At 43.8% G+C, this 13515-nt stretch overlaps 1 protein-coding gene across 1 annotated transcript; it reads right to left on the bottom strand.

Annotated features, from left to right (window-relative positions):
• Window positions 1-419: 419 nt before the first annotated feature.
• LOC112119658 (keratin, type II cytoskeletal 4-like) lies at window positions 420-10915 on the bottom strand. Its single transcript, XM_024218406.2, has 9 exons — window positions 10305-10915; window positions 8264-8475; window positions 6704-6764; window positions 5412-5507; window positions 4219-4383; window positions 3508-3633; window positions 2522-2742; window positions 1945-1973; window positions 420-1839 (listed from the first exon to the last, which is right to left on the bottom strand). Exons 1-9 carry the CDS (start codon window positions 10878-10880, stop codon window positions 1115-1117), a joined length of 2211 nt encoding a protein of 736 aa, XP_024074174.2. The 5' UTR covers window positions 10881-10915; the 3' UTR covers window positions 420-1114.
• Window positions 10916-13515: the final 2600 nt, after the last annotated feature.

The following is a 13515-nucleotide window of genomic DNA, read 5'->3' as shown; positions in this document are numbered from 1 at the left end:
AGTCGACGGCAGAGCGATCGGGGATCGATTTATCGCGTCTACACTAGACGCGATAAATCGATCCCCGATAGATCGATCACTACTCGCCGATCCGGCGGGTAGTGTAGACATACCCTCATTGCAGTGAGCCAGTCCTCGTTAGGACCTGCAGCTGGGCTCTCTGCTGACTGCCTGGGTCCCCACACCTGGCCTCCCTACCAGAAAACAGAGCTTAGCCAGCATTTTAGCAGGGCTTTCAAAGGGGTTTTACTCCATCCTGCCACAGACCCATTTGGGATTTTCTGTTTGGCCATGAGCAACTACTAACATATTTTGAAACCTCAGAGGGGAAGAAAAAACAACCCTTCAGAAACAAAGCTTGAATTATGCATTCAGTTTATTGGAGATACAGCAGAGAGTTTAGAGTGCTCGATAATAAGCAAAGGACAGTCAACGGTGTTCCAACTGTATATACAGAAAAAGCACAAGACCTTTCCATCCAATATACACACAGGAATAACAACGCAGACGTTTAACTGCAGATGAAGCAGACAAATGCTTATCTCTGGTGTAATTACAATGAGTTTTAGCAAAGGTCACTGAGTGGATGCAGCAAATGTAATGGCAGTGATTATGCAAACTGATCAAAACCAGCTAACCCTCACCAAAGAAAAGCAACAAAAAACTGATTCCTGGTGTCATAAGAGAAGCTAAGTGATATCTGCAGTCTGATCTTGAATGGTTAATGCACTGCTTCCCTGGCTGAAATGCTTTACCATAGGAGGAGGACAATTCTGGGTCCTAATGCTATGTGATCCCAAGTGTAGCTAATGCAAGAAAACCCAGAGTGAGAAGGGCAAAATTATCAGGCAAAGGAGCCTGGTTTAATAGCCAAGATAATGCCTATAGACAGCCACAGACTCACTGAACGAAAATGATAGTATCTAGCACTGCGTAAAGTTTCTCTAAAAGGGGCATTTAGAAGAATGTGGTTTCTGATCATACGGATTGCATTGGACACAGGTTTTTCTTTAATGTATGGTTATTGTCAATGACAGGTTTCGTGATTCATGTGGCTGTCAGAAGGCAGAAAATATTTTTCATTACAGCAAAGGAGACTTTTGCGTTTGGACTTTTATCGGATGATCCTTCGGCTTGAAGAGCTGACTGATACCATGCGCGTACCCGAGCTGTATGCGCCTCCACTTCCACTGCTGCCTACACCGCCGCTGCTATAAACTCCACCACCAGAGCTTCCTACACCGCCGCTGCTATAAACTCCACCACCAGAGCTTCCTACACCGCCACTGCTATAAACTCCACCCCCAGAGCTTCCTACACCTCCAGAGCTATAATGTTCCACTGAGGAATGAATTCCACTTGCACCTCCAGAGCTCCCTACTGCATCTCCAGAGGAGGCTACGTCTCCGGAGCTGCAAACCCCACCCACAGAACTGACTCCGCCCGAGGAATGGTATCCCACATCACCTCCGGCGCCTGCACTCCCGGAGCTGCCCACTCCACCCACGTGACCGCCAACACCCCCGGAACTTGCAAAGTCAGAGCTGAGCACACGTCTGTAGCTGTATCCCCCACTTCCAGAGCTGAATCCTCCCAAGCTATACCCAATTCCACCACTACCTAGTCCTCCAGAACTATATCCCCTTCCGGAAGAGCCGACGGCACACCTTGTGCCATAGCCACCTCCCATCCTGGCGATGCCTTCTGCACTTCTGGAGCTGAATCCATCACTGGAGGCAAACATCCCAATTCCATGGTTGAATCCTCCCTTTAGAGGTCCACAAACACTTCCAAAGCCGGCTCTGCAATCCCCGATGGTATGGCCACCGCTGACCACAGCTGGGAGAAAAAAAGATGTTCCGTCACTTAAACAGCAGCTTCGAAGCTCTTAAAGAAATCTGACATGACTTCTACCAAAACAAGGTGAATCCTCAGTTTACTTACCAACATTCGTGGGGTTCCCTGTACATATCCTGTTAAGGAAAGAAAAACAATACAGGTAAATGACCTCATATGCATTTAGCAACCTGTAGCCAATGAGACCTCAGGTAAATTTTCAAGCATGCCTGGATAATTAGGGATCTTAAATCCTATTTTCAAAAGTGACCTAGACTGGGATTTTCCAAGGACTTCCAGGTATTTAGGCACCAAAATCCCATTGAAATTCAGTGGGAATTGGGTCCCTCTTTTAAGCTCCTTTGAAAATTCCAGCCTTAGGAGCCTATGAGTCATTGAAAGTCAATGGGGCTTAGACTCTTAAGTGCCTACCTCACTTTTGAAAATAGGGCTTAAGCTCCTAAATCGCTTAGATGCTGTTGAAAATTTTACCCCTACTATCTTTAAAGAACTCATCTCCTTCTCTTGGACAAACTCTTCCTCCATAAATCAGACAGTGTCCTGAATCCGGATGTTGCAATATTATTCATTTTCTTTCTTACTGATTATATTAACTTTGTTCCCATCAAACGCTACTGGGGCTACTTGAAATGTTACCGTGCTACAATACATATGATGTACTTACCTGGTTTCTTCTCCTTCCAGCATTGTTCTGTATGTAGCTATCTCAATATCCAAGGCCAGCTTGATGTTGAGGAGCTCGTGGTAGTCCCGCAGCATGCAGGCCAGTTTGTCCTTGGCCTTCTGCAAGGCGTTCTGCAAATCAATATGCTTCTCTCTGGCGTCTTTGAGGGCGCAGTCGCCGCGCTGCTCAGCGTCAGCAATGGCCGTCTGCAGACAGGCAATCTGTGAAGGGGTGAGAGGGGGGGAAACCAAAGGGTCATTGTGCAGCTCTTCACCAGAGTTAAGACCATACTGCAAACCTCTTTTCTAAATGCCCATTTGAATCTTGAAATAGATCCGTTTCAGATGTGCTTCCACCCCCTGTCTTTTTTTGTCTGCAGCCTACTCTTGTGAGAGCAAGTGTTACTAGCAATGAACATCAACATTAAGCTTGCAAACTTGAGCATTCATGCAACGCCGGCTTTCAGGTCACATTCTGTGAGCATTAGCACCAGACACCTGAAGATGCTAAGCACGCTGCCTGAAACAATGGTGTCCCGATTCCCAATTAAGCCCCTCGGGGCACCTCGGAGATAACAATAATAAACAACACCAAGCATCTTCTATGACCTATCACAAGTAAATGGTAAGGAAGTGAGGAAGTAAAGCTCAGGTTTGAAATAGCTAACAGAGCAGGTGAGTATATACCAGTCATATTGCTACTGGATTTTAGAACAGGGTCCATAGGTTGGATCCTGTGCTTGTGTCAATAGGTTTAACTCCATTCAAGTCCATGGAGTTATACTGAACTCTGCCAGCTGATTCCTGGCCCCATATAGACTTGCCACCGTTGAAATTCACTCCTGTGCAGAGGGTCAACCATCAGGGATTATTCTGAATTGGCACTTAACTGGCCTGTAGATCTTGTGCCGGTCCTCTGAACCGCTGTGAATTTTACACCAAGGCAAGAGCAATCAATCCAGGAGAAAGCAAACAAATCTATCCTACCTCTTTCTTCACTTTATCAGTCTCGCCCTGCAGTTTGTGGATCAGCCGTTTCAGCTCTGCTATTTCACCCTGGACATTCTTCAGGTCATCGCAGAATCTGCCTCTGTTGGTGCTCAGCTCCTCAAGCTAGTATTCAGAACAAGGTAATTGCTATACATTAATCATCATCCATTCCAAGACAGGCGGCAGCTGTTTTGATGCTCATAGAAACCTCTGCTCATGGGAAAATACACAGCAGTGATATGAGTGTAAACAAGGCAAGGCACCATCTGGAATTCATAGATGGGCTCAAAGTTAAGTAACTTAGACTGTACACTCTTCGAGACCAGGACTGTCTTTTTGTTATGTGTTCGTATGGTGGAGTCTTGATCCATAACTGGGACTTAATAATAATAATAATTAATGATATATCAAGGTTGGGAAAGAGCATCCCAGTTATCGATCACTGCTTTGTACTAAAATGATAGATGTGGATTATTTTTCATAAATATCCCACTTCTAGCTATTAAGCAGATTGTAGAGGTGGATGGTCAATGTGAATCACGTCTTCAGAAGACATGTCACTGCAACTGAGCAGGGCGAAGATGTTTTTTCAGCATGTATCATACGTTGAGGAGAAAGAAATTGCCCCATGCTCATGATTTTGTGGAAGTGGTAGAGTGACAAAATTACGGCTTTATCTCCATACACTATAGCTTTGTGATTACTCACTCTAGTTTGGTAGAACGTCTCAGCTTCTCCTTTGCTCTTTTGCGCGATCTCCTCATAACAGCATTTAACACTGTGGATAATGCCACTGAGGTCCAGGTCTCGGCTGTTGTCCATTTCCAAAACAACGGCGGTATCGCAGAGTTGGCCATCTAGCTGAGCTCGCTCCTGCAAGTTGCATAAAGTCTCAGTCAGGCATTAACGTTGGGGCCCCTTCACGGACAGATCCCCTCATCCACACTCCCATGTGTTCTGTCAAGAAGTATGCCCCTAATTTATTTGGCCAAACTCTGAACATGTAAATAAAGCTGCAAAGAAAAGAGTTTTCCCTTAACCAGAAATAAGGCTTGAGTTACCCGGTAGCTGGTCTGTTTCCAGCTACTGCCGGGTGTGAGGCCTGGTGGATGGAACCTATTTGCCACCGTGTGACTTTCTGATGAAGGATGGAGAAATCCCAATGCAGAGATTTACAAAACAATATCGCTACTATTTATTTTGCCATTCTTTAGACTGTGAGCTTTGTAAGGCATTGGGCCTGAAACGCTGCTACTGCTCACCTCGTATCATCATTTAGTTTAAGTCAATGGAAACTGGGTGTAAAATGCTACCCTTATGATTCAAACTCACTATGCACAAGGGTACACGAAGACACAACGTCCAAGGCTGGGGCTGGTTGGATAGTTTCAGACAAAACTTTTTCTGATGGAAAATTGGGTTTCTGGCTAAACAAACTTTTTTAGCAGAAAGTACCTGTTTCCCATATATATCAGTTGGAACACTGAAAATCTGAACGTTTTCAGAAGTTTTTCTCCAAACATTTTTCAGTTTGACTGTTTTTGGCTGAAAGTTGTTTGGTTGTCACTGTTTCAATGAAAAGTCAAAATTTTCCATGCAAAAATAAACCCGATTTCCCAACCAGACGTAGGCAAGACAGTCTGTCCCTTTGTCTCCATGCTTGTCTGAAAGCACGTGGCTCTTTTAATATAATAATTCTTATTTATAAAGAAATATCTTGTCTATAGAGTGATTGATAATGTTTTCTGGGAGTGGCCACAGGGTTAGAAATTTTATAAAGAAAACTAGTTTGCCTGCATTAGGCTTCATCGTAACAACCCTGAATGCGGTTTCAGAAAAGTCATTGATTAATATTGCGGTGGGACCAATCTCCAAGTGGCTAGAATGGGCAGAATACCTACCTCAATAAAGATGCATTTCAGGAACTCGAAGTGCTGTCTCAGCTGCAACAGCTTGGCCTCCAGCTCCTCTTTGGTCATGAAGACACAGTCCACATCCTGAAAAGCAGCCCCAGGCAATCAGAAATGGTATTGATCCAAACACGGAGAAACATCGCAACAGTGGCAACACCCGCCGTCGTCTTCTGGTCAGGCTTTTGGAGCATGAGGTCTCAGAGGTGAGGCTTCCTCAGGACCCTCTGACTTCTTATAGGGGAAAAACTAAATATCTTCCAAATCCATGGAAAGATGATGGTATTTTTTTTTACAAACAGTGTTGGCCTGGTCACACAAAGGTCACTTTACACCAATGTGGCCATATAAATGGGCCTTATATCAAGTGTAGATATAATTCATTGCCACATTATGGCCCTTTTACACTGTCAGAGTGGCGTAAGGGGCTTTGGCGTAGATAAGAACCAGGCACTACAGGCTCTCTTCTTCCCTATGTTTGAGCTCCTCGGGGGATGCCACCAGGGGGTTGATATGGCACCTGAGTAGGTGATACCCAAGCCCCTGCATCATTTAGGGCAGCCCATTGACTGCTCAGGCATCTACCACTGTCAGAGAATCTACCTGGTTGAGTTCTGCTCTACCACCCCCACTCTTCTTTCCTCCATCATGCCAGGATGTGGGGAGGGACAAGCTGACACAGCTGCCAGCTCTGAATTTATGGCAGCAAAGAACTTCCCTCCTCAAGGGGAATCGCTGTTGGCCTTTTAAGGCCAGAGTCCAGCTCTGTCACATGGTTCATAGAAATGTAGGGCTGGAAAGGTCCCCGAAAGGTCATCTAATAGTTCATCCCTCTTCACTGAAACAGGGTAAAGTATGCCTAGACGTGATTTAATAAAACCCAATACCGATTAGTGATTGTCCAAAATGAATACTGAAAATATTATTTTTCAGCTGCTAATTCCAAAGTGGAAGCAAGCAAGAAAAATGGATAATTTTCCCTTGATGCTTAAAATCTGCTTCCTTTTTTACCAATTGTTCTCCATCAAGTGGAGGTGTGAGGAGAACATTAGGGCAAGGTTTGCCCATTCATTTCCTCAAGTATAATGATTTCAAAAACCTTTCGATTCAGTATGTTATTAAACCCTGTTGCAGATCAGTGACTCGGCTCATTTAAACTGGCATAATTCCATTGAAATACAACCACTTCCACTGGTTGAGGATTTGGTCTAGGACCGAGTTTAAAGTGAAATGCTCCAAACAGCTAATTTTGTCTTGTTTCACGCTTTCGTAGCCTGACTTACCTTCTTGAGCACCACAAACTCATTCTCTGCGTGCGTGCGTTTGTTGATTTCCCCTTCATATCTATGAGAAGAAAGGAGAGACAATGTTTGACTCTGTCATCTAAGCCATTAGCAAAGACAGGAAGTGCGATACAAACAAAGCCGTTCCCAATTAATTTTGTACCCTGTTCATTTTTTTATATTATTGTTTCTGACAAAAATACTGATCCTGCCTCAATGTATTCCTACAGTTTCCCAACAGTCTATACTGGGGGGGGGGCGGGGAGGGGATATCGATCTAAGTTCTGCAACTTCAGCTATGCGAATAATGTAGCTGAAGTCAACGTACTTAGAGCGACTTACTGTGGTGTCTTCACTGCGGTGAGTCGACTGCTGCCGCTTCCCCGTCGACTCTGCCTGTGCCTCTCGCGGCGCTGGAGTACAGGAGTTGACGGGAGAGCGCTCGGGGATTGATTGATTGCGTCTAGACTAGATGCGATAAATCGACACCCGCTGGATCGATCGCTGCCGGCTGATCCGGTGGGTAGTGTAGACATACCCTTACTTCACTAATTTCAGTGGAGTTACCGTGATGTCAAACCAGAGTAACACAGAGGTGAATCAGGCCCAGCATTTACAAGCTGTATAAATCTGTGACGTGGCCTCCCACATTGTCGTGGGTTTGAACGTCTCTGTGTCTTCCTCTTTCCATGTAAGTTTATACAGGGAGGCCCATTTAAGCTTTAGTTTGAGCGCTTATGCTGGATTTCCAAAGGCCTCATCCCCTTAATCCTTTTTGAAAATCCCAGCCTGAAACAAGACATAAATCACATGCAGGGTTTGCGCTGGCCCTCTGCACAGGTGTGATTTGCACCCATAGCAACCGAGAAGCAAAGACTAAAAGAACCATCACAAAACAAGTTAAAGAGCCTGGTGTTCCTTATTGGTGGAACTGTGAGCAGCTAGAGCCGAGACACCTAGATGGTAAGATCTTGGGGCAACAATCATCTTTTTAAGAACATAAAAATATAAGAACGGCTATACTGGGTCAGACCAAAGGTCCATCTAGCCCAGTATCCTGTCTTCCGACAGTGGCCAATGCCAGGTGCTTCAGAGGGAATGAACAGAACAGGGAATCATCAAAGGGTTCCATCCTGTCGCCCATTCCCAGCTTCTGTGTTTGAACAGAATAGGGTATCGGTCTGTGACTGGGGCTTCTAGGCAGCTCCAGCACAATAACAACAATACTTGCCACCCAAATACCTGCTGGGAGGTAGGATGAATGAGGTGACAATAAGGAGGAAGGCATAGGGAGGAAACGACACAGGCTGTAGTTTTTGTGCGGTTGACAGCAGCCGTGAAAGTTCAAGTCAAGAATGGCTTTAAGAATCTGAAGAGGAGGTAGACATAGATGAGCCTGTAGCTCTGATATTGGAGAATAGCTGACAGGAAAGGAGGGCTTGGGATTTAGATTTTCTTGACCGAAACATGGGTGAGTAGCTCTCCCTGTTCCTTTCCAGCACGCACTATGGTTCTTTAGCCCTAGTATAGAGCTTTTATCCACTTCACCGTCTCACTTACTTGCTTTTGTACTCATGGACCAAGTCCTGGACGGCCTTTTCTTCATCTTCCAGTCTCGCCCTGTCATGTAACAAACATTCCAGCTGTTTCTTCAGTTGGCAGATGTAATTCTCGAAAACAGGGAGAAGGTCTTTCCTTGCTGGGACGGCATGCTGCTGCAAGAGATCCCATTTCGTTGCCAGCACCTTGTTCTGCTGCTCAAGGCAGCGGACCTGAAAGCCAAAGATGCAATATTGTTTTAACTCTTCTAAAGCCTCCGAAAGACATTAAACCTTGTTAACTGAGGGCAGGTCTACAATTAAAACACTGTATCGGCACAGCTGCGCCACTGTAGCGCTCAAGTGAAGACGCTGTTACGCTGACAGAAGAGCTTCTCCTCTCGGTGTAGATAATCCACTTCCACAAGAGGTGGTAGCTGTGTCAACGGGAGAAGCTCTCCTGCCAACATAAAAAGGGGATTTTTCACACCCCTGAGCAACGTACCTATACCAGTATAGGCCTGTAGTGTAGACCTGCCTGAGAGAGGAAGTGATTTTTATTCACACTGCTTAGAAACTTATTGGTAATGCTTCTTTAAATAAAGCCCTGCAGAGAAAAGTGGTCCTGGTAAAGCAAGCAACAACTCGGCCTTTTCATAGATTCATGGATTTGAAAGCCAAAGTGGACCATTTGAACATCCAGTCTGACCTCCTGTAAAACACAGGCCAAAGCATTTCAACCACTTATCCCTATATTGAGCTCAATACTTGTGTCTGATTACGGTATATCTTCCAGAAAGGCATCCAGTCTTGATTTAAAGATATCGAGAGTTGGAGAATCCACCACTTCCTGTGATAGTTTGCTCCAATGGCTAATCGTCCTCACAGTTAAAAATTGGTGCCTGATTTCTAATTTGAATTTGTCTGGTGGCGGCTTCCAGCCATTGGTTCTAGTTCTGCCTTTCTCTGCTAGATTGTTTTCTCCCTGTGAAGATTCTCATAAACCGTGGTTCAGTCACCTCTTGATTTTCAATGATAGGAATAAAGAAGCTCCTTTTACACGTTACTGAGTCATTCAAGAAGTGCGCCCAAAAACACCCCAGGGGAGAGAAGATTTGAGGGAGAGATAGCTCAGTGGTTTGAGCATTGGCCTGCTAAACCCCAGGTTGTGAGTTCAATCCTTAAGGGGGCCATTTAGGGAACTGGGGTGTAAAAAAACAAACAAACAAAAAAAAACAACTGGGGATTGGTCCTGCTTTGAGCAGGGGGTTGGACTAGATGATCTCCTGAGGTCCCTTCCAACCCTGATAGTCTATGACATTGCTGATGTTTGTCGTGGAAAAGAAAAGAAGCTGAAAAACACAACAACCTTGGCCTTCTTCACCATATGTCACAAAAAGGCAGAAATCCTTTTTTTGTTGTTCCTTTTCAGGTTACTTTAATGCAGCTGATTTTATCCTTAACAATAATCATGAATATGAAATTTGCAATGCATCCAACCTCAAAATAACTACATTAAATCAACTTTACCGGGGTGAGATTCACAGAAGTTGAAAGAGAACTACTTTGTTTTAGTTAAATCCCTGTGTATTTCCACATATTATAGCACAAATACTACTTAAGAGCATAAAATTCCTTCCGTGTCCGTGAGGGCTATTGGTACATACTTAGTTACAAACCATTAAAACACTGTGCTTTGATAGAAAATTGTCACTGGTCCTATTCTATGTTAGGATTTTATACTGCTACCCATAACCATCATGTCTGAGTGGCATTCGATATATCAATTTTTTACTATTGATTCTTTCTCAGCAGAGAACCATTAAGAGATGCTGTGGCTTCCTGGATATTCTTCTGTCTAGGAAGGAAAGGAATGTCAACTAAATTAACTCTATCATATTAACATCAACTTTTCCTACACCTCATGGGCCATCAGAGGCCAAGCTAAATGTACCAAAGATGAACACCTCTGACCTCTGGGAAAGCTTGGATCTCCAATATGAAGCTCTGTCTTATCTCTGTTTTTTAGTATCAAGAAAAAGAAAGGCGCTTTATACTCTCACCTTGTCAATGAAGCAGGCGAACTGGTCGTTGAGACATTTTATCTGCTCCTTCTCATGTGATCGTATTTTATGTTCTTCTGGGTCAACCCCCACAGAGAGAGGCTTCAACAGTTCCGGATGGATGCACACCGCTTGGATACCGTCACTTCTACCTGCATGTCCGACGCCATAACGTACACCACTTCCAAAATGGTAGGGAGAGTAACCTCCAAAACCAGAGGAACCTCTATAGCCTCCACTGCCGTAGCCTACACAGCTACCATAACCTGCACCACTGCCAACACCGAAATGGCCGCCAAAGCCCGCACCGCTGCCATAGCCTGCTCCGCAACCGTACCCCCCACCACCATATGCACCACAGTGTCCAAGACCATAGCCTCCACCATAGGAAATTCTTTGACTTCTACCCAGGTCAAAGAGACTTGTGCTGCCAAAGCCACCGCTTTCACTTCTTCCAGCAGGCCAGGACACGGAGCCTGAGCTGGTTCTACCTCCGCTGAGGCCACAAGCGGCAGAAGCCGAAGAGAAGCACCTTCTTCCACCAAGAGAACCAGACGAGAAACACATTCGATTCATGGTGGCTTGCTTGGAGTGAGAATGGAGCAGTATCAGCAAAGCAGTCAAGTGCAAGAGAAGAGCAGACAGTGAAGGAAAGAGTTTTCCTTTGAATTGAGTTAAGGAACTTCACCTTATATATGTTTCAGGAGCTGCATGGGATGCATAAAATTAATTCATAGATTGTGGGTTTGGTTTGCCTGGCAGCAAGAAATGGCTTATAAAGAAGCTAAACAGAGCAAACATTCTATTACACATGAAATAAATGTGAAATTAAAATATATGCTTTGCTTGCAAGCGTCACTTGCGGGACTTATATTTTAATTAATTGCTCTGCTTCCTTAAAGTCTAATTATAGTTTAGCCAAACAAGTCAAGGGACTCCTTGTGGCTTATTTACAGCTGAGTTTCACCACAGTTTTATTTTTTTAATGATATAAGAGAACAGGCTGCAGAATCTTCTTCTTGTTATTATTTATTCTTATAGTTCCTAGGAGTCCCATTCATGGACCAAGATCCCCTTGGGCGAGATGCTCTACAAATGCAGTGCCTACCATGACAGACGCATCTGAAGAAGTGAGGTTTTTTTACCCATGAAAGCTTATGTCCAAATAAATCGGTTAGTCTTTAAGGTGCCACCAGACTCCTTGTTGTTTTTGTGGATACAGACTAACACGGCTACCCCTGATACTTGATACCATGACAGAGTTCTGGTCTATGTTACTGGTCCATTTTTGAGGATCTCTCAAACAGCTGGATTCTGCCGGTAGGCACAGTACATTAGAATACAAGAACGGCCAGACTGAGTTAGCCCAAAGGTCCATCTAGCCCAGTATCCTGTCTTCCAACAGTGGCCAAGGCCAGATGCCCCAGAAGGAATGAACAGAACAGGGAATCATCAAGTGATCCATCCCCCGTTGCCCATTCCCAGCTTCTGGCAAAAAGTACAATGATCAACTCATGGGAGAAGGAGCACATCCATGTCAAAGCAGAGTAGTGTGGGGTATTGAATGGATTGTTATAAGCACACATGCTCTTACGCCTCTATGGCTGCAACACAGGACGCGTGAAAAAATCTTGGGCATACCCAGCAAAGCATGTATAGTCATACTACATGCCTGGGTAGCAGTTGTCAGGGAGAAATTGTGCCTTTTCAGTCTCAATATCTGTCTGTAATTTGGCTGGCACACTCCTAGAATTCAAGCGAGAATTCTGGAGAAGCTCAATAAACGAAATGGAATGAAAAGTTTTAAATCGGTTGAAAAATTGCCTCTGAAACTAATTTTTTTCCCTTGCTCTGCATGCCACACCCCTTTGACATTAAATTATGGTAATTTCTTTAATGAGAGGGTTTGTGTCATTCAATTAAAATCCTTAAAGGGACTTTGAATTTTCTGAACATTTCAATGGGTGTGTGTATAGGCAACGAAGACGTGTTATTAAGGAAAAACCATGCTCAGAAGGTTTGTACATCCTATCTAGATAATGTAATTATTTTTCCAGTCCTGTAGATCTTGCTATACACACTTAATCAGCTGGATGAAATTAACTTCAAAAGTATTGAATGTAATTATAATCAAGGGAATTCCTAAGTAGCCGAAGCTCATGTCAGTAACTTGAAAGGGAAAAATTCAGAAACACCTTTGTTTTTCCAAGTAGAGTTTTGGCACAATCGTTGCATAGGACTTTTGGGTGTTGACTGTGAAAACAGATTGAGTGCAGTCAGTAGAAATGTTACCACCCTGGCTTTGAATCGCAACATCATCTGCCCTTTATCTCTAACAAGCTCTGTATCATGCCATCAAACTAGACCTAAAGTGATAAAAAGGTTCCCAATTCCCTACCTTCCATGAGCTGGGGTCTCTGCTCCCATAACTCATAGGGATAACTCAGTGGTTTGAGCATTGGCCTCCTAAACCCAGGGTTGTGAGCTCAGCCCTTGAGGGGGCCACTTAGGGATCTGGGGCAAAAATCAGTACTTGGTCCTGCTAGTGAAAGCAGGGGGCTGGACTTGATGACCTTTCAGGGTCCCTTCCAATTCTATGAGATAGGTATATCTCCATATATTTTCTAGGCTTGGCAGAATCCATTTTTATTTTTTTTAATAATTTCAACAGATAATATCGATCTTTATTTCTAAGCTTTTTTAGATATTTATCAATTTAAATTTTCACGGTTGCATGAACTTAGGTATTTTAAGCATTTTTTCTAGTTTTATCAATGTACATGTTCAGAGTTGTGGGACATGAAGATGAGGGTCAGACAATAGTGGGGTTGGACAATTATTTAATGACCGTATTCACTGAGATTCAAAACGTTAAAGCTTTATAACCATTAAAACACAAACTGTCCACCTCGTATGTCAAACTATACCAAGTAAACATCCTTACATCAAACTCCAATAAGTTCTCAAATAGCATTTTGCTTACTTCACCTATACCTATATTGTCATATTATTGATGGAAATATTGTTGTCAGTCTGTGTGTGCATGCAGGGAAATCAATGTTTATTGACATTTACCAATAAACATTGAATCATTCCAAGCCTACTTATATCTTTCTACATGTGCAGCATTTTTTACTCTGAGCTGCAAGTTCCCAGTGTATGGTTCAACATTTGATTCCTTCCTCATATGCTCACAAGTGACTCTGATTTT

This window comes from Terrapene carolina, unplaced genomic scaffold (genome assembly GCF_002925995.2).
Source record: "Terrapene carolina triunguis isolate 2854851 unplaced genomic scaffold, T_m_triunguis-2.0 Scaffold836, whole genome shotgun sequence".
NCBI lineage: Eukaryota > Metazoa > Chordata > Testudines > Emydidae > Terrapene > Terrapene triunguis.
The sequence above is the reverse complement of the archived record's forward strand: the minus strand, read 5'-3'. Positions and strand labels throughout refer to the sequence as shown.

Bases quoted from the DNA above. Each gene is read 5' to 3' on its own strand.
- LOC112119658 (XM_024218406.2), bottom strand. From the start codon at position 10,880: ATGAATCGAATGTGTTTCTCGTCTGGTTCTCTTGGTGGAAGAAGGTGC. The intron at 3,634-4,218 runs GTGAGTAATCAC...TCTGAATACTAG, and splicing joins AGACGTTCTACCAAACTAGA to CTTGAGGAGCTGAGCACCAA. The intron at 1,840-1,944 runs GTAAGTAAACTG...TTTTTCTCCCAG, and splicing joins AGGGAACCCCACGAATGTTG to CTGTGGTCAGCGGTGGCCAT.